This window comes from Elaeis guineensis, chromosome 4, assembly GCF_000442705.2.
Source record: "Elaeis guineensis isolate ETL-2024a chromosome 4, EG11, whole genome shotgun sequence".
Classification (NCBI taxonomy): domain Eukaryota; kingdom Viridiplantae; phylum Streptophyta; class Magnoliopsida; order Arecales; family Arecaceae; genus Elaeis; species Elaeis guineensis.
This window is the reverse complement of record NC_025996.2, coordinates 27767588-27789309: the sequence shown is the minus strand read 5'-3', so window position 1 is coordinate 27789309 and position 21722 is coordinate 27767588. Positions and strand designations below refer to the sequence as shown.

The 21722-nt window shown below is 36.5% G+C and overlaps 1 protein-coding gene and 1 long non-coding RNA gene across 14 annotated transcripts in view; both read right to left on the bottom strand.

Moving 5' to 3' along the window:
- Positions 1–1970: 1970 nt before the first annotated feature.
- On the bottom strand, positions 1971–6522 carry LOC140857224 (uncharacterized). Its single transcript, XR_012140836.1, has 2 exons — positions 3314–6522; positions 1971–2310 (listed from the first exon to the last, which is right to left on the bottom strand). It is a non-coding gene; the product is annotated as an uncharacterized lncRNA (long non-coding RNA).
- Positions 6523–6705: 183 nt separating this feature from the next.
- The window catches only part of LOC105043202 (uncharacterized), a 46610-nt gene continuing 31593 nt past the window's right edge, over positions 6706–21722 (bottom strand). For 2 of the 13 annotated variants that reach the window (XM_073255969.1, XM_073255960.1), the window contains exons 18-20: positions 20854–21024; positions 12487–12522; positions 10577–12364 (exon numbers count right to left, since the gene is read on the bottom strand). Coding sequence is in view for 12 of the 13 variants with exons in the window: in XM_073255960.1 (XP_073112061.1) it covers positions 20959–21024 (66 nt within the window). In the remaining variant the exon portion in view is untranslated. The other 11 variants (XM_073255968.1, XM_073255957.1, XM_073255963.1 and 8 more) reach the window with 10 other exon arrangements.

The following is a 21722-nucleotide window of genomic DNA, read 5'->3' as shown; positions in this document are numbered from 1 at the left end:
ATTTCTTCTATATAAATCAATCTCCTTGATTCAAAATCAATATAAACTAATGATGTCCTCCTTTTACACCACAATATAATCTTTCAATCAAAGAAGAATTTATATACGGACAAATGTGCCCTCTTTATTTTTACTATAGTCCCTTGCAAAGGAGTCTATTACGAATGGAAGATATCTTTCTTATTTTCATTATTTCACGAAGGCCTTATGATTGTAGGGATGGTCCCCTATCTAATGCATCACTGTTACAGTCAACGGCTTATCCATATAAAGTATTGTTCACTTTGACCATGGACCACATGATTTTATTCTTCAAAAGATACTTACATAAAAAAGATGATCTCTCTCTACAAAAATCAGAACCTTCCTTGATTTACAATCAACATGAAACTAATAATGCCCTCCCTTTACATCATACTAGTCTAGAATCGCGAAACTATGTTGGGCAAAAGCAAAGAACCTCATTGTATATTTGAGATTGGATTTTTCTTTTCTTTTTTTTTTTTTTTTTTCTTTTGAAAGTCAAATGATAGAAATAAGTGAAATTTGATGGCTTAAGTTTAACGTTTTGACAAAAGAAGAGATAAGATGAGGCTCACGAAAAATGATAGGTTTTACCCCAAAAAAATATAACAAAAAGAGAGAGAAGAACGGCATTAACATCCCCTACTGCTATCGATGTTGACCCTGAACAGTTGTTTGAGGTAGTCTTTGTTTGAACATGGAGCCTAAGAGAAATTCAAAATTTGGAGGCATTTTGTAAATATGGATTGATCACCCATGCTCATTTTCCTCTCATTTTCTTAATAGAAAAATTATTTATACACCACGAGCGATATAGATAATTCGATATAAAATATACCCTTACTCGATTGGTCCATATAGCCACCATTTTCAACGTGCATTTAATGCTTGCAATTTTTTTTTCATTTGAATTTTTTTCAAAAATAACCTCATCTTTAGAAAAAATTATAACATTCTATAATATCCCATGGTAAACGTATGACTTTCTGCGTACAAAAATCATACATTGATCCCAATATATCATAACAGCGAGAAGCATTTTTATCTAACTACTTTCGTGTATTTAATATTTATAATTTTATTTTTTCTTTTAAAATTTTGAATGATAAAATATTTTTTATTTTGAAAAAAATTATAAATCCTAATGACTTCCTGCACATAGGATAGGATATCATAATATGACCCAACATATCATAATATAAAGAATATTTTTGTCCAACTATTTTCAACGCATATTTAATGCTTGCCAATTTTTTTTAAAAAAAATTAAATGATCAAAATATCTCTGCTCTTTAAAAAAAATTATAATTTTATGATATATTATGACATCCTACGTTAAATTATACTTTCTACCTGCAAAATATCATGATATGATATAAGATATCTTTTTTTTTTCAAAAAAAAAATATTTTATCATTTAAAATTTTAAATAAAAAAATAAAACTGCAGATATTAAATGCGCTTTGCCAAATAATGACTATATGAACCAATTAGATAAAACAATACACTCCACATCAAATTTTTTACACTACCCATGGTGCACAAAAAATTTCTCTTCTTAGCATTTCAATACTACCTGCTTTAAAACAGCTTGACAACATCCAGCGCTCCATGCTTCAGTCCATCCACAAAATAAGCATTGTAGATACTGTTAGTTTGGTGTTCTTGGTTTCCAACGAATTACTTTGGTGCATATTTTATTATAGACCCATTTTTCCAGAATTTTAGAGTGTTGGATATGTAATATTCATGAACTCTTGCTCTATCTTTCTCACTGCAATGATTACAACTGCAAACATGCAATTAAACATTTTATAATCCCGTCTTTGCTATCTAGAGTCCGCAAGTGTATTTGCAAAACATCCGTTATTTGCCTGGCGCATAGATACAGGAAAACATGACCATGTGCATGCAACCGTAGCTTTATTTTGTGTAGAAAACATAACTTAAAAATTTGAGTTGATTCAACACTTGGCAAAACCAACTTGACTCAGCAATTTTATAAGTCTCAACTTATATAAAACTCAGATTTTGGATTAGTCTTGACTCGATTGACTCAGTCAAAATCTGATTCAAAAAGAAATCATACGTTAATATAAACAAATCATAGTTTGGAGAGGGGGCAGACTTCCACATGACAAACATCATGAGTCATGACCATCACAGAAGATATGCTAATGAAAGTTTCTGGAGGAATGGCCCTGCAAGACCAAAACCCTAGTTGGCCCTTCGGAAATTGAAGTTGTCACCAATCCTAGTCAGCCCCCAAGCAAGCCAAGTTGTCTTCTGTCATACCATGCTGAAATCAACAAGGAAAAGACTAGAGAATAATGAAGGAAAAAAGGAACTCATGCAAGACCAAAACCTCGTTACCTAGGAAAAAGAAAAGTGAAGTGAAAAACATGAGTCAGAAAAACTGAGAACATGTGGTTGGAAGGGAATCAGATTCAAAACCAGCATCGGCAGAATCATCCTGAACTGCTTAGTTCAAGGCATACCATGTCAAATGAGTAGTAGACAGGGATGATTCTGACTTTCAAATCAAGAAACCAATGAAAGAGGGGTTGAGGGAGATGGAAGAGAGGAGAGAGAGGGAATGGGTGGGAGAGGGATGAAGATAAAGGGAGGGTGGTGGGCAGCCGACGGAGGGCTGCGGAAGGCTTGAGAAGGGCTGATTGAAGTCGGCATGGGGGCCGCCGACTTCATTTAAATTCTTTGAAATAAAAAAGAAGAGCCTTGTTTCGAATGAAACGGGGAATTGGAGGGTGGAGCCACCTCCGTGCCCTTCCCCCCAACCCTCTCTTTCCCTCCCTTCCTCCCCCACATACCCCCACCCCCCTCCCCCCCAACCTCTCCATCTACCCTCAATCCGCGACGGTATGGGTCCAACCTGGAACGGCACGAAAGCATAATGAAATGTGCTACCAGGCAACCGGTATGGAGCCCGATACCAACATAATAACCCTTGTTCAAAACCTCTAAAAATGTTATAGATCCTAGCATCAAGCAATCAATCCCCAATCTTTGATAACGCAAATAGAAAAGTTAAGAATCTGTGTTCTCAAAATCAAAGTCTAGTTGCTAGCAATATAATCCCTAACCCCAGTCTTTCATTAGCCTCCAAATCCTAATACCCTATGAATTCTTCAGAAACCACAAAAAGAAACGGTCAGAAGCAACTTAATTATAAGTTAAGAGATTTAAAAATAAAAAACCCTTAAAAAACAAATCTTCAAAAGCTGGAAATTAGAAAATCAAAGAAGTGGCAAAAGAGAAGGCTCAGACTCACCACTTCATCCAGCATTCCTTAGTTTGAAAATTTCTGCAACTAAATCAAAACGACTGCAAATCAGTTGCCTGTCAAAAAGCAGGAGACCATGCAACATTGCCTTGCCGTTGGAAGTAACTATTTTCCATATAACAAGGTAGCACAACTTTATTCCAGGAATCATCACAGCCTCTTCATGTGGACCTAAGAGCAATGCCACATTCCCAATTTGTGGAAAAAAAGATTGGGAAAATCCCATTATCTGAGAACTCTAAGAACAGCACTCCACTCATATCATCTGTTTGCACGACAAAAACGTAGAATAGTCAGAGGAAATATCCTAATCCTTGGGCAGCATTCAAAGAACACGAAAAAATGAGAATCTTCTGTTCAGGTTCAGAGAGCACAATCATTTTCTCTTGAATAGTAATCATCCTAAAACTTTACTAGGTTAAAAGGTGTAGTACAGTACAGTTTATACCCACATGATGCCCACACACAAGAAAACCTATTTTAGATTCTCTTAGACCACCATAATCATAACCAAAAAGCCTTATACTAAAATAATTGAGGCCAGCTTCACAATCCTTCATCAGCAACTTATACCACTTATGGGTTAGTGGGTTACACTTATCATCATACCATCTTTATGATCTCCTTCAACCACAATTCTTTTCCCATGTTGATCCTCTCTAAAGTAACCTCATAAGACACAACCAAATGAACATCACAAGGAAAAGAATAAATACGTGTGTAATAATATGTACATTCTTATTTATAGCACTAAAAAAAATGACAAGGAAACATGTTAGACAGAATGGTCCTTTTTCTTGCACACACAGAAGGAAAGGAGCCAGTACCTTCAAATTTGCAATAAATAGCACAAAGTCTTTCTTCTTATGTAGTAATCAGCAACAATATCATGTCAATTTAACATAGTACAATGTAGTTTACCCGTGCAGCAATACATACATCTAAACTAATCGTGGATTATATCATCTAATTTAGCCATAGCCAACACGCTTTAACCTGCACCATGCATCATTAAAATCATTTGGCATTTTGTTTTATCAAGGAGAACATTTCTTGTCATCATTGTATCTTTATCATTGTATCTTTACGATTAATTCTTATCACAAACCTTTTCTTTTCATGGTTAATCAGTCACAAGCAATTTAAGTTCATACATATTCAAACACAAAGAAGATATGCATGTATATGTTGTTTACTACATTATATCAATCCAATTATAGCAGGACAAGATCCCATGGGCTTTCAGTAACAAGAGTAGGAACCAAACATGGTAATTGAGGAAAGATCTAAATGTAAGTTATTATTTTATCATACTTCAGTATTGTGTGAATCCCATATATGTTAAAAAGTAATAAAATGCAGAAAGAAGACAAAGAAGAGCATAAAGAACAATGGTAAATAGAAGAAAGAAATTAGGAAGGAATTCACCTCCATGGTCATTTTTCATTGCAAAAGATTGCAAAACTATTATATTCAGCAGCAAACACAGTCTTTGAAAAGAATAATAGGGCATGTTTTACATGAAAAAAATCTTTAAATAAAATATTAAGATGTATTAAGGATAAAAGTTCCTCAACTTAGCATGCAAAAGTTCACTTGTTTGAATGAGAATTTCAGAATAAGAAAACCAAAAAAAAAAAAATGCAAAAACGTCTGATGATTCAAGGGAAACAGGTGAACTTACCAGCACTAGAGAAATTCCAGTTGGTAAAGCAGCTTGGTATGGCAACAAAGAATTTTCCTTCAAGGTCTAGAAGATGGCATTAGAGAGTTTCCAAGTCCCAATTTGTCAAAAGTTAAAAGGAAAGAAAATAAAGAATGATGAAGGAGAGAGGGAAGCAGAGAAGAAGACCAGCACCCCTGTTACTGGTGAATAAAGTAAGTGAAGTAGTTCCCCTGAACGTTATAAAAACCCTAATACAAGCATATGATTCCCTAATATTCAACAGTCAAAATAGCAAACTTGAAACCTTAGTTTGCCATGAATTTTTCAACTGCAACACTACCGATCATAGCAAAGAAATTAAAGAAACCTTAAAATACAAGATCTTGAAAAGAAAACCCAGCAATTAAAAAAACAGAGAAGGGGAAAAGAAGGCTCAGATTCACCATTCTCCCTGCAACTATTTAATCAGAACGGCTGCAAACGGTTGCCTGCAGAAGAAGAGCAGCAGACCATCCAAGATCGCCTTGCCGTTAAGAAAAGCAACCATTTTCTGCTCAACAATGTAGCGAAATCCTCATCCAGGAATCATCACAGCCTCCTCATTTAGAACCCAGAAGCAATACAAAGAAGACGAACAAGAAGCAATAAAAAAGATATATAAAAGATCACAGGAAGCACAACATCACCTCCATTAACCACCTGGAAGACCAAGGACAAGAAGAAGAACAAGAGAGAGAAACCCAACTGCTGCAGCCAATCTCCGGCGAGATAGTCGATGGTCGGCTAAGCGACGAGGATCTACCCCAACACCAGCCAATCTTGACCAAAAAGTTTAGAAGCCAACCTGGGGAAAAGATCCCTCCCCCATTGTCTTCTTCTCCTTTCCATCTAACGATGGCTGCATGCCGGTTATCTGCGGAACAACAGACCTTCCAAAGCTGCCTCGCCTTATCGATAGAGAAGGAAGAGGAATATAAAGAAGAGGAGGAGAAGAACAACCCTTTTTGCGACTCATCATCATCGCCTCAAGGAGAGGAGGAGGAGCCAAGGAGAAGAAGAAGAAACATTGCTCGCCTCCTCTCTCGAAGAGAAAAGAAACACGGAGAGAGCAGAGCACGTTGGTGAGGAGAAATTATTGCATGTACCAGGAGAAAATATTCGTTGCAACGGTGATACCAGGTCCAAGTGAACCAGGGCAACTCTCGGCAACTCTCGGAGCATATGCACGGTGGACCAGGCGCAATCGGGAATTGGTGAAATACAAGGGGTAATGTGGCGTGTTATCCACCGTGGGATTTGGCGCGGTCCATCGGACCTGGTGCAAGTAATGGTTAGGGAAAGAGGGCGGAAGCGAGCGCTCCGCTCCCTCAACCGAGAGAACGGAACCCTAGCTGCCCTTCTACCGAGCGAACGGTCCTCGAGCACGTAGGGCCCATGGTTCCAGAGGGATCGATGGGCCACGTCCGCCACCACCAGCAAAGCCTGCCGCATCGCCTCCGTCCGCGCCACCACGAGCTTCTCTGCACACTCCATGTCATGTACCACTCCACGGAGTCCACCTCGCCTCGCAGATCCCGGCATATCTGCGCCCACCGAAATGCCGATCCGTTCTTCCTCACCCCGGCGAAAGCCTCCCCGCCGCGACAACATCGGAAACCAGCCGAGCCCGCAACGGGTCCGATCCCTCTCCACCGGCGAGTCGGCAGTCCGGAGCCCGCAGCGTTCTCGAGGAGGAAAGCGTGGACGAGGCCGGAGTGGGGCCGGCTGGCCTCGTCCTCGCTGCCGCTGCCACTACCAGCGTAGCCGGTCATCCAGCGAGCGTTGTCGCTTAAATAGAAAAGAAGAGTTGCCATGAGCTCTCTTATCACGGTCACATTTCGAATTTTTGTGCTCCATTCGAAAAAAAAAATATAAATTTATAAAAATTATATTTTTTCTTCTTTTTTTTATAAAAAAATTTTCATCCAAAAAAAATATTAACTCTCTCTCCTTTTTTTTTTTTTTTTTTCTTCTCTCCTATTATTCTCTCCCAACCAAATCGTTACTCTTAACCCACCGACTTAACAGGTCAAGCATGGGACTAACCAATTTAATACGGAAACATTGGACCAAATCACTTGAACCAAAAACTCTAATATTTTATTCTGACGTTTAGCTCTTTTGTGAATAGCCAGGAATTTAACCCATTTTGTTAAGGATAATCATGTTCCAGGCACCAGAATGTGGACTATTCGATATTTATAAAAAATCGGTAGTTATGGTTCCAGCGAGACTCCACAAAGAAATATGACCACAAATTTTTTTTTTTTTCTGAAACAAGGTTGTTTCCAAATTCAAGTACAGTAGGTCCTCTTATTTGAGAATATAATACCCATATAAAGTCATAAAATTTGCGTACTATCTAATTCTGAAGTAGCATCAGAGAAGTCCTCTTAGAAAAGAAACGTCAAGTGGTACCCCATTGTAATCACTCTTTAGTGATTCAAAGTGAATGGTCTCAGTTTGGTTCGGAGGTTCGAACGTACCATGGACTTGAGTAGTTGACTTGGTCTAATATTTGAAACGTGGTCGAGCAACTTGCAAATTCTGAACTTTCTTAAGTAGCAGCAGCCAACCCGGCCTCAAACGTAATTTGTTTTAATTTTTTTCTTTAAAATCAGTATAAACAACTTGGTATGCACATCTTCTTGCATGCATTTATGTGTAACTTGAACAAGACTGTACAGCTCAATTCCCATGTTAATTATACTCTTCTTCCGATAAACATGAGTCCTTTACCGAAATAATTAAAAAAAAATTATTTATAAAAATAATATAAATTTTAATTTATTTATCAAACTAATTCAAATACGATAAAATATTATTTGAAATGACTTTTATAGTGTCCACATCACCACCTCTTTTTCACATGGAAGATGAAAAAAATAAACTCGCCATTTCAAATGACAAAATTTAATTTAATTTATTTTTTTTAAAAAAATAAAAAAAATAATTATAATTTAAAATTTTTTAAAAAATAAAAATTTTGATTTTGATTCAAATAAAAATCACCATTTCAAATTATATTCTCATTTCAAATTATTTTTTTTAAAAAAATATCTGAAAAAAATTAGTGTAAAACAAATAAAAAACACCATAAAAAAAGAAAAAAAAAGAATTGAAAAAAAAAAATTATAATTTTAAATTTTAAAAAAATAAAAATTAATTTTAATTTAAATAAAAATCGTCACTTCAAATTAAATCTCCTTTTAAAATTATTTTTAAAAAAAATATCACAAAAATTAATACCTTAAAAAATTAAAAAATTAAAAAATGATAAAAAATTATAATTTGAATTAAAAAAATAAAAATTTTATTTTAATTCAAATAAAAAACATCATTTCAAATTATTTCTCTATTTCAAATTAATTTTTTAAAAAAAAAAATATCTTAAAAAATAAAAAATAAAAAATAAAAAATCATAAAAATTACTTTTTTCATTTTATCCTTTTTTTCTATTTTATGGATTTTTTAGATATTTTTTGTTTGAAATATTTTTTAAAAAATTAATTTAAAATGAAAAAATAATTTGAAATGATATTTTTTATTTGAATTACGATTAAAATTTTTATTTTTTTAAATTTAAAATTATAATTTTTATTTTTTTATTTTTTTATGATATTTTTTATTTTTTAAAATTTTTAAGATATTTTTTTGAGATATTTTTTTAAAAAAATTAATTTGAAATGAAAAAAGTAATTTGAAATGATGTTTTTTATTTGAATTACAATAAAAATTTTTTTTTTTTAAATTTAAAATTATAATTTTATTTTTTTCTCATTTTTTCTCTTTTTTGATATTTTTTATTTTTAATTTTTTAAGATATTTTTTTGAAATATTTTTAAAAAAATAATTTGAAATGATGTTTTTTATTTGAATTAAAATTTAATTTTATTTTTTTAATTCAAAATTATAATTTTTATTTTTTTTATTTTTTATAATAATTTTAATTTTTTAATTTTTTAAGATATTTTTTTAAAAAAAATAATTTTAAATGAAAAAAATAATTTAAAATGATATTTTTATTTGAATTAAAATTAAAATTTTTATTTTTTAAATTCAAAATTATAATTTTTTTATTTATTTCTATTTTTTTATGATTTTTATATTTTTTATTTTTAAGATATTTTTTTGAGATATTTTTTTAAAAAAATTAATTTTAAAAGAAATTGTAATTTGAAATGATATTTTTATTTGAATTAAAATTAAAATTTTTATTTTTAAAAATTTAAAATTATAATTATTTTTTTTCAATTTTTTATGATATTTTTTATTTTTTTATATTAATTGTTTTTAAATATTTTTTAAAAAAATAATTTGAAATAGAGATACTAATTTAAAATAATAATTTTTATTTGAATCAAAATTAAAATTTTTATATTTTAAAAAATTTTAATTTATAATTTTATTTTTTTATTTTTTAAAAAATAAATAATTAAATTAATCATTTGAAATGATGAGTTTTTTTTTTTTCATCGTGAAAAAAAAATGAAAAAATGGTGATAACGTGAAAACTATAAAATATTATTTTAAATAATATTTTATAAAATTTATATTAATTTAATAAATAAGTTAAAATTTATATTATTTTTATAAATAATTTTTTAAAAAAAATTATTTTGATAAAGAACTCCGGTCAACATACACGTCCTTAGTCACTCCTATATAAATGACTTGGAAAGAAAGCAGAAACAAAAGTACATGAACTAGGACAGAAAGAACATATCAAAAATTTGCGCCAAGCGATTGCAATTGATGGGACTACAGCAATACATCAAAGTCCCTTCTTGAATAAACCATACAAATCATGCAGCCCAGCAATGGTGCATGTTTGCACATATTTATGTCCCCATGCATGCTAGCATGCATAGCCAATGTTTCCTCATGCATGTCTATAGTACACATGAACACATGTTAATTTTCAGAATGAAAACTCAATATTTATAGCAATTCAGAGAAACAACATGCTGAATGTTATAGCTTCAGTTTGGCTTCTAGCGTTACGCTTTCGGATTCTTTGTTATAAGAAAGAGGAAATCTTTCTATGCAGCATAACTGAACAAATGGCAGAAGCGCTCGACCACAGAACAGCAGACTTTCCGCGCTTTGTCTCACTATTTTGAACCACAATTAAAAAAAAAAAAAAATGACAGCAAGCAACTCGGCAGATCCAGACAGCATAGATAATCATTTGCAAATTAGATTTATATATAAATGAAATTATAGAATAAACTGGAAAAATAAATAAGATCGTAAAAAATGAGAACATCAACAATTTGAATGAAGATGATTCATCCGTAATGTGATTTTGAATTTTCAAAAAAAAAGTATAAACAACTTGGCACATGTGTCTAATTGTATGCTTTTACGTTGGATATGTATTAAAGAAAACTGCATATACATTTTAGGGGATCTCTTATATATATATATGATCACCCAAGGTGGCTAGAATTTGTACAAAACCGTGCATCTCACTTTCCTATTTCAATTACATTCTTCTTCTTCTACCAAACAAACCCCTCCATGATCAACTCTATAACAAATGATTAAGAAAGAGAAAGAAACAAAAGTATGTGAATTGAAACAAAAGTACATATACAAAATTTATGCCAAACAATTGTAATTGATGGGATTACACCATAATACATCAAATGTTCCTTCTTAAGAAAACCACATGAATCATTCAACTCCAGCACTAGTAATGTATACATTTATTTACATATGTATGCATGCAAGTAGATTCATTGTTTGTTCACGTATGTCTACGGTATATATGAGCACATGTTAAATTAAAGATTTTCAGATTGAAAATCCTGAAATTTAAAGCATCTTTAGAGAAACAGCAAACTGAATGTTATGGCTAAAGTTTTGGTTTTAGCGCTACATGAAAACAGTGCATCTATGGGCCCTCACAAAAATCTCATTATGACCTCAGAAAACTGAAGGACGGAATGATATATATATATATATATATATATATATATCCCAACTTCTGCCTCCACTGACAAAAAAAGTCATATGTTAATATAAGCAAATCATAGTTTGGGAGAGGGGGCAGACTTCCACATGATTAACATCATGAGTCATGACCATCACAGAAGATATGCTAATGAAAGTTTCTGGAGGAAATGAACTTGCAAGACCAAAACCCTAGTTTTTAGGAAATTGAAGTTGTCACCAACCCTAGTCAGCCCCTAAGCAAGCGAAGTTGTCTTTTGTCATACTATTGCTGAAATCAAGAAGGAAAAGACTAGAGAATAATGAAGGGAAAAAGGAACTCATGCACGACCAAAACCCCCGTTACCTAGGAAAAAGATAAGTAAAAAACATAGAGTCAGGAAAACTGAGAACATGTGGTTGGAAGGGGACCAGATTCAAAACCAGCATCGGCAGAATCATCCGAACTGCCTAGTTCGAGGCATACCATGTCAAATGACTAGGGACAGGGATGATTCTGGCCTTCAAATGAAGAAACCAGTGAAGAGGGGTTGAGGGAAAAGGAAGAGAGGAAAGAGAGAGGGGATGGGAGGGAGAGGGAGGAAGATAAAGGGAGGGTGGTGGGCAGCCTGCGGAGGGCTGTGGAAGACCTGTGACGGGCACGAATGGATTCTTTTAATTTTGAAAAAATTGACTGAAGTCGGCAAAAGGATTGCCGACTTCATTGAAATTCTTCGAAATAGAAAAAGAGCCCCCGTCCGAGAGCCTTGTTTCAAATGAAACGGAGAATTGGAGAGTGGAGCCACCTCCACACCCTTCCGCTCAACCCTCCACTAGCGGTCCAACACCCCCCCCTTTCTCCGTCTACACTCTACCCGTGTTGGTACGGGCCCAACCGAGCATGGCATGAAAGCATAATGAATTGTGCTACCAGGCAACTGGTATGGAGCCCGGTATAACATAACAATCCTTGTTCAAAACCTCTAAAAATGTTATAGACCTTAACATCAAGCAATCAATCCCCGATCTTTGATAACGCAAATAGAAAAGTTGAGAATCTGTGTTCTCAGAATCAAAATCTGGTTGCCAGCAATATAATCCCTAACCCCAATCTTTCATTAGCCTCCAAATCCTAATACCCTATGAATTTTTCAGAAACCATTGGAAGAAACTTAATTATAAGTTAAGAAATTTTTTAAAAAAACCCTTCAAAAACAAATCTTCAAAAAGCCGGAAATTAGAAAATCAAAGAAGTGGAGGAAGAGAAGGCTCAGACTCACCACTTCATCCAGCATTCCTTAGTTTGAAAATTTCTGCAACTAAATCAAAACGACTGCAAATCAGTTGCCTGTCAAAAAGCAGGAGCCCATCCAAGATTGCCTTGCCATTGGAAGTAACTATTTTCCATATAACAAGGTAGCAAAACTTTATTCCAGGAATCATCACAGCCTCTTCATGTGGACCTAAAAGCAATGCCACATTCCAAATTTAGGGTAAAAAGATTGGGAAAATCCATTACCTGAGAACTCCAAGAACAGCAGACCACTCATATCATCTGTTTGCACAATAAAAACATAGAATAGTAGAGGAAATTCCTAATCCTTGAGCAGCATTCAAAGAACACGAAAAAATAAGTATCTTCTGTTCAGGTACAAGAGCACAATCCTTTTCTCTTGAATAGTAATCATCCTAAAACTTACTAGGTTAAAAGGTGTAGTACAGTACAGTTTATACCCACATGGTGCCCATACACAAGAAAACCTATTTTAGATTCTCTTAGACCACCATAATCATAACCAAAAAGCCTTATACTCAAATACTTGAGGCCAGCTTCACAATCCTTCATCAGCAACTTATACCACTTGTGTTAGTGGGTTATACTTATTATCAATAGTTCAATACCATCTTTACGATCTCCTTCAACCACAATTCTTTTCCCATGTTGATCCTCTCTAAAGTAACCCCATAAGACACAACCAAATGAACATCACAAGGAAAAGAACAAATACGTGTGTAATAATGTGTACATTCTTATTTATAGCACTCAAAAAAATGACAAGGAAACACGTTAGACAGAATGGTCCTTTTTCTTGCACACGTAAAATGAAAGGAGCCAGTGCCTTCAAATTTGCAATAAATAGCACAAAGTCTTTCTTCTTATGTAGTAATTAGCAACAATATCATGTCAACTTACATAGTACAAAATAGTTTACCCATGCAGCAACACATACATCTAAAGTAATCATGGATTATATCATCGAATTTAGCCATACCAACATGCTTTAACCTGGACCAGGCTTCATTACAATCATGTGGCATTTTGTTTTATCAAGAAGAACATTTCTTGTCATTGTATCTTTACAATTAATTCTGATCAGTGATCACAAACCTTTTCTTTTCATGGTTAATCAGTCACAAGCAATTTAAGTTCATACATAATCAAACACAAAGAAGATATGCATGAATACACATGCATATGCATGTATATGTTGTTTACTACATTATATCAATCCAATTATAGCAGGACAAGATCCCATGGGCTTTCAGTAATGAGAGTAGGAACCAAACATAGTAACTTGAGGAAAGATCTTAATGTAAGTTATTATTTTATCATGCTTCAGTATTGTGTGAAAGCCCATATATGTTAAAAAGTAATAAAATGCAGAAAGAAGACGCAGAAGAGCACAGAGAACAATGGTAAATACAAGAAAGAAATTAGGACGGAAGTCACCTCCATAGTCATTTTTCATTGCAAAAGATAGCAAGACTATTATATTCAGCACCAAACACAGTCTTTAAAAAGAATAATAGGGCATGTTTTACATAGAAAACAAATCAAAAAATAAAATATTAAGATGTTTAAGGATAAAATTTCCTCAACTTAGCATGCAAAAGTTCACTTTTTTGAATGAGAGCTTGAGAATTAAAAAAGAAAAAAAGAAAAAAAAAAAGTCAGATGATTCAAAGAATTTTCCTTCAAGGTCTAGAAGATAGCATTAGAGAGTTTCCAAGTCCCAATTTGTCGAAAGTTAAAAGGAAAGAAAATAAAGAATGACTAAGGAGAGAGGGATGCAGAGAAGAAGAGCAGAACCCCAGTTATCGGTGGATAAAGTAAGTGAAGTAGTTCCCCTGAACGTTATAAAAACCCTGATGCGAGCATATGAATTCCTAGCATTCAACAGTCAAAATAGCAAATTTGAAACCTTAGTTTGCCACGAATTTTTCAACAGCACAACCACCGATCATAGCAAAGTAATTAAAGAAACCTTAAAAATACAAGATCTTGAAAAGAAAACCCAAAAATTAGAAAAACAGAGAAGGGCAACGGGAAAAAAAGGCTCAGATTCACCATTCTCCCTGCAACTAAAAAATCAAAACGGCTGCAAACGGTTGCCTGCAGAAGAAGAGAAGCAGACCATCCAAGATTGCCTTGCCATTAAGAAAAGTAATCATTTTCCGCTCAACAATATAGCGAAATCCCCGTCCAGGAATCATCACAGCCTCGTCATTTAGAACCCAGAAGCGATACAAAGAAGACGAGCAAGAAGCAACAAAGAAGATATATAAAAGATCGCAGGAAGTACAACATCACCTCCATTACCCACCTGGAAGACCAAGTGTTGGGGAATACCGACCGACCTCACTCACGCCGACTCATTGTCGGTCCACATGACCAGCGCCCGACTCTGACGACCGACCGACAGCTGCCGTTACCGACCGACCGAAGATACGTCGGTCAAACAGACCCTTTCCTCTCTCCCGATCGGCCGCACTATGAAATCCGCTGTCCGACTCTTGCGACGCACCCGACTGACTGTCGGAGGGGCCCCGAGTTATCACCCGACCCTCTCAACTAGCCGCCGACCTATGATCGATCGGCTCCCTCAGATGCGTACGGCTGTCAGAAACTGTCAGCCCGACAACAGCATGCGGCACTGTCGCCTAGGGGCATTATCCCACCTAAGGCATGGGTCAACCTACGATTTGACACCCTCACGATGACTCACGGCGATTCTGACATCCTCATGAGTTGACAATTCTTCAATTTCCGTGCATATGACGGCGCCATACCATGCTCCACTTATATATCGGGAAAGCAACAGTGCTAGAGATCGATTCGAAACCACTGAACCTCTCCTCTCTCCCTCTTTCGTTGAACTCCTTATTTTCTTTTCACTGTTGCCTAATCTCCTCTCTGATTGACCGTCAGAGGTCCCGCGGAGCGACCTTCGGTCAGTAATTTTCTTTTGCAGACGCTCGTTCCCCGACGACGACGAGGGGATTGACCGCAACACCAAGGATAAGAAGAAGAACAAGAAAGAGAATCCAGCCAATCTTGAGAAAGAAATTTAGAAGCCAACCTGGGGAAAAGATCCCTCCCCGCATGTCTCTTCTCCTTTCCATCTAACGATGGCTGCATGCCGGTTGTCTACGGAACAACAGACCTTCCAAAGCTGCCTCGCCTTATCGATAGAGGAGGAGGGGAAGAAGCCGAAGGAGAAGAAGAAGAAGAAGAAGAAACGTGGCAAACTATGAAGTCCGCCTCCACATGATATTTTATAGTGCCCGCCCCATATGATTTTTGTTTCAAGAAGAAACATTGCTCGCCTCCCCTCTCGCGGAGAAAGAAGCACGGAGAGAGAGAGAGAGAGTGGGGAGAGCACGTCGCGCCTTAATGCCGAAGAGAATCGCATGGACCAAGTAGACCAGGGCAAATCTCGGAGCATATGCAATCGGGAATTAGTGAAATACAAGGAGTGATGTGGCGTGTCAGAGAAAAGGGGAGGAAGCGAGCGCTCCGCTCCCTCAACCGAGCTAAGGGAACCCTAGCTGTCCGGTCTCCCGAACGAACGGTCCTCGAGCACGTAGAGCCCCTGGCTCCAGAGGGATCGACGGCAGTCCGCCACCATCACCGTCTGCCGCATCGCCTCGCAGATCCCGGCATATCTCCGCCCGCCGAAATGCCGATCCATTCTTCCTCACTCACCCCGGCGAAAGCCTCTGCCGCCGCGACAACATCGGAAACCAGCCGAGCCTGTAACGGGTCCGGTCCCTCTCCACCGGCGAGTCGAGCAATCCCGTGCAGTCAATCGCTGCGCTCTCGGAGGAAGGCGGACGAGCCGGAGTGGGAGCGTGGCCTTGTCCTCGCTGCCGCTGCTGCCACCAACATAGCCGGTCATCCAGTGAGCGTCGTCGCTTAAATAGAAAATAAGTGTTGCTATGAGCTCGCCTACCAAATCTTCGCTCTTGACCCATCGGCTTAACAGGTTAAGTGTGGGACTGACCAATTTAATATGGAAACGTTGGACCAAATCACTTGAACCAGAAACACTTTTGATATGTTAGTCTGACATTTAGCTCTTCTGTGAATAGCCAAGAATTTGACCCATTTTGTAAAGGATGCGCATGTTCGAGGGACCAGAATGTGGGATCATTCGATATTTATAAAAAATCTGGTACTTGCGGTTCAAGGGAGACTCCAAAAAGAAATACGACTACAAATTTTTTTTTTCCCCCTGAAACAAGGTTGTTTCCGAATTCAGGTAGCGTAGATCCTTTTAATTAAGTACACTATCTGTAAAATGAGAATCAAGATATGGATGTATCTATACCAGCCAAGATTGTATCTAAATAAACCATAAGAAGAGACTATTCCATTAAAGGATCCGAATCAAATCAAAATGGTTAAATGTAACCGAGAGGCTGGACATATGAGTTGGTTTCAAGGAAATGGCAACAAACTTGGGTAAGCTTGATGGTTAGTTAATAACGGGTTAGGTCCATCAGGAAGGGCACGGACTCAACTCAAACCTAAAGACATTAGAGCTAAGCCACAGAAGATTAAATCCACATAGATACTAAAAGAGAGAGAAGAAATCAAATAAGTTTCAAATAGACCTGAGCGTCTAAACCTATGTCCATGAAAATGGTTACAAGTTCAAGAAAGAGGTTCAAATCGGAATTAACATATGTGAAGGGAATCAAAATCCAAGACTACGACGAATTAATTGAGCACGAAAACTCATGGCTGCCAAATTCAATTGGGGGTCGAGATATAAAATGAAACTTGATCAATCAAATTAAGTCAAGCTGTCTCAATGATCCATACTCAATTTGGACGCTTGAAGTATCAAATCATAGAATCATACTTTATACCAATCTAGACCGTGAAACCAAGATGTACATGGTAACCAACTCAACCCCTTGGTCCTAGTGGCCCTCTCCTTGATGTGACTAGAGGTAGTTCTTTGACTCTAACTAGATGTGAACCGAAACTAGAATTGGTTCTCTAGCCATTATCGATCATGTTCAAAATTGGATGACCCTAATTAAGCTATACTAGAGTGAGTTCTCAAACTCTAACTAAATCAAATTTAGGTATGTCTTCTATTACTTCAAAACCAAATTTGGATGATAGAATTTCATCTGGAGATTAGATTGACTGGAGTTGGACGGCGGCGGCGGCAAGACTTATAAGAAAAATCTCCGACTGAAAGTGGCTCCGACGAAGATCCTCTAACATTTAAGTCAGAATTTTGGATAACAGAGAAAATGAGCGAGCATGTTGAAAGAGAGGAGTTTTCATACCCTGAGGGTTCTTTGTGAGCCTTTATTTACAAGCAGAAGTTGAAAAGCTTTGAAGAGAAAGGAGAATCAAGCGGTCAGCCTTCACTTAGACGAGATTTGACCGTTATCCTTCCCTTATGTAGAGATATTTGTTTATTATTTTTTTCTTATCTATTTTGCGGTTAGCTGTTATGTTATGATCATTTGAATTTTGAAAAAGATACTGGATTTTTAGATCAAGTTGGGTCCGGCAAAGGAGACCAAGGATCGGATCCGTAGCCAAATAAGAGTCAAAATTACCAAAGTAAGCAAATCAAGAGGGACTGACCGAGCCTGAGATACTCATATGCCCCACATCTTCGGCTAACCAACACCCATGAAAACCTTAATCACAGAGAAGCAAAAACTGACCTATAAGAACCTTCGAAGGGCTAACCTATAAAGACCCTTAGCCCATTAATTTTGATAGCAAGCGATATGGATAGAAGACCTCGATAACTAAACAGCATAGGCTAACATATAAGGATCTCCCAAGGCCGTGCTCGCTTTTCAGTGAACCAACACCCATAAAGATCTTAATCATACTAGAAGCGAAAGCTAACCTATAAGAATCTCCGGAGGGCTAACCTATAAGGACCCTTAACTCACCGACTTCGGTAATAAATGAGGGATAATCTATATGACTCTCGAAGGTCCCTCGCTCTTCAACGAGCAAAATCGATGAAGACCTCAACCATTAAGAAGTTGCAAACATCAGGATGATATGATCCTTCGTCTCATCAAGAGCTACAGATATGATATATCTTCCGCAAAGCTGAAGTACTCCCTTTATCTGACCCAATTCTGACTTGGACTCGAGAGTAGGGGGCTTACATTGGAGGTGATTTTGTACTTGCCGAAGATGTGAGGCATATGAGTATCCTAGACTTAATCAACTCCTCCTGATTTGCTTACCTCAGTAACTCCGATCCTTGCTTGGGGAACCCGATCCTTGGTCTCCTTTGTCGGACCCAATCTATCTAAAAATCCAATGTCTCTTTCAAAATTCAAATGACCATAACATGACAACTGACCGCAGAGCAGATAAAGAAGGAATAACAAATAAATCTCTCCAAATAAAAAAAGGATAACGATCAAATCTCATTCGATAAGTCAAGACTAACCGTCTGATTCTCCTTCCTCCTCAAGGCTCTTCAGATTCTACCTACAAATAAAGGCCCATAGGAGACCCCAAGATATGAAAACTCCTCCCTTCCAATATGCTCACCTCTTTCCTCTGTTGTCCAGAATTCTGATTTGAACGTCGGAAGATCCTCACCGGAGCCACCTCTGATCGCCATCATCGACCTGCCACTGCCATGTAACTTCAGTCAATCCGATCTCAAGACGAAATTCTACCACAACAGAATCTATTCCTTTGAATCCAACATATCTTGCATAGTTGCTAGGTCAACCCCTCGAGCCCTAGTTTGTGGCCCTTTTTCACATGTGGCCTGAGTTAGCCGTCCAATTCTCGTTAAACCCAAGCAAGGGTTGGATCTCTGACCCTAATTAAATCCAGGCTGGGATTAGCCCCTGACCCGGTAAAGCTCATGCTAGAGATTGTTCTCTAACCTTAGTTGTCTTAATTAGAGTTGGTCCTCTAAATCTACCTTCAGGCTAAAGTTACTCATCTGAATCTGATCAAATCCAAGCTAAAGTTAGTCTTTTGATCTTGGTCAAATTGAAGCTAAGATTAGTCCTTTGATTCTAGTCAAGCTTATGCCAGGATGAGTCCTCTAATCCTAATCAAATTCCAGTGAGCATTGGTGTTCTGATCCTCATCAAGCTTATACTGGGGTTAGTTCTCTAACGTTAGCAAAATTCAATTCAAGGAGAGCTTATGACCCTTGTTAAGCTCATGCTGGAATTACTCTTCTAACCCTTATCAAATTCAAGTCGAGCTTAGTCCCCTAATCATGGTTATTTTGCCTAGTCCTCTAACCCTAGTCAAGGTTAGTCCATTGGCCCTGGACAAGTTCTAGCTAGAGTTACTCCTCTGACTATAGTCAAAAACAAGTCAGATTAGCCCTTTAGTCCTGGTCAAGTTTAGACTAGAGTTAGTCTTCTAAACCGACCTGCTCTCTAGTGCCTCCCTTGTTCCATTACCTTCTTGCGCTCCTTCCATAGTGACAAGATGCTAACCAGTTGGCAAGCAGGCATGCACACCTCGATAGCCTCTATAGCACCATGGAATGGTTCAACAACTTTCACCTGAAGAGCCATTCATTCTGAATGATTCTGTAAATGAATGTACCTCTTCCACAATCCAATCAATGATAACAAAAAATGCTCCTCAAGTGATGAAGTACAAAAGAAGAAAAATAAAATAAAAAAGAATGAAAGATTGTGAAGCATTTGTTCATCAGAGTTGCTAATGTTAATAATCATTATTACAGTTCTTAGTCTCCTACTCTGTTTGTTCTTCAGCTCCACTTACCCACCTAAGAATTATTTTCTGCAGTCTGCAATGGCAGGTTTGATTGGTTAAACCAGATCATATTGGTAGATATATAACCAGCAACCATATTGGCTGGTTGTTTATGATCACAAGAGCAAAACTCCAAATGTGATAGCTAGATATTACCAGGATGAAATATCATTCTGTGCTTGTGCCTGATGCAGGTATGCTGCAGAAGAATGTTAGGACCCTATGACAGGACAACTGCAAAATGATGCTTTGAGACAATAACCAATTAAATCTGTGGCATTCTAATTATGCTTCTGGACCACTTCTGACTACATCAGGTACCATTTAGCTGATAAATAGTAGACCTAGCTGTTGGTAGTAACTGAAGCTCATCCACTTCACAGATTCAAGGCTGCAGCTTACCAATGTTAAAGCAACAGGCAATGGACCTCTTGTTTTCAGGGGACCATAATGCAAAGATCATCCTCTAGAAATATGATATCAGATACATTAAGCAAATATGATCCATAAAGATACTGCATGTTTGTACAATATAAAAATTGAAGAAGACATTAAAACCTAGTGACAGTTCCACATTCATACAGGCCTTTGGCAGTATAATGAAAATAGCATCTGTAATGGGTATATTTCGTATGAATCTTCTATTCATTTCCCCCCTCAATATGACCATCTTGATTTAAAGATGCTAAGGTCCATGACTTTATATCAGATTATGAAAATCAGTATATGGCTACATGCTAGCTGTTTAGTCTGCATGTATAGATGCCATCAGGATTCTATACTTTCATAGCAGGTAAAATTAAAATGAAGAGAACATCATAAATGAATCTCTGAAGAGAATATACTTACATTCTATTATGCTAAAGCTGTAAGCAGGTGTTGCTCTTTAACAGTCATTCGAACAGCAACATGCGCATGCAGGGATTTTGATGTTTGCAGCAATGATAGGTTAGCTCACACAGTGGATGGGCAACCTTCCTCACTTGAACTGTCAGTCCTCCGGTAATTTGATCTTACACTCTGCACAATGACAATTATTTTTGAGTCAGAGTAACTAGAATTTGGAGTCCAAAAGACTGTTAAACACATGCATACATGAAATTATCCACAGACAATTATATATTCTAGTCTACATTTTATCACTAAACTTTTTATCTTGAACTGGGCATAGGCTCCAAAACTTAAACTTGCATTTAGGCTACAATGGGCGATCCCAGGCTTTGGCTTAAACTTCGCTTAGATGACTGGTGCCCAAGTCTATGTGAGAGCAGTGAAAAGCATTAAGAATTGTTGTGGCAAAATAAAAACATTTCCAATCCCAACCAGCTTGCACCAAGGATTCACACTAACTCCATCTTTTTTATGCTAATTATGAATGGATTTACTACTAGAAGATGTAGGTTATTTGCCGATGATGAAGTGTTAATTGATAACAAAATATTAGGAGTTAGGACTAAATGCTAAGTCATATTTATGAAAGACATGTTTAAAGGATAGAGGCATCAAAGTCAATGGAACAAGAATAGATTATCTTGAATGCAATTTTAGCTTTAAAAAAAAAGGCAAAGAAGATGAGGCCCAATCAAAATCAGTGAACATGATATACAAAAAGTAAATTATTTCATTATTTGAGATCTACCGGACAAAATAACAAAGAGATAGATAAAATATGTAATAGAATTCCAGTTGGTTGGATGAAATGGATGAGTGCTTTTGGG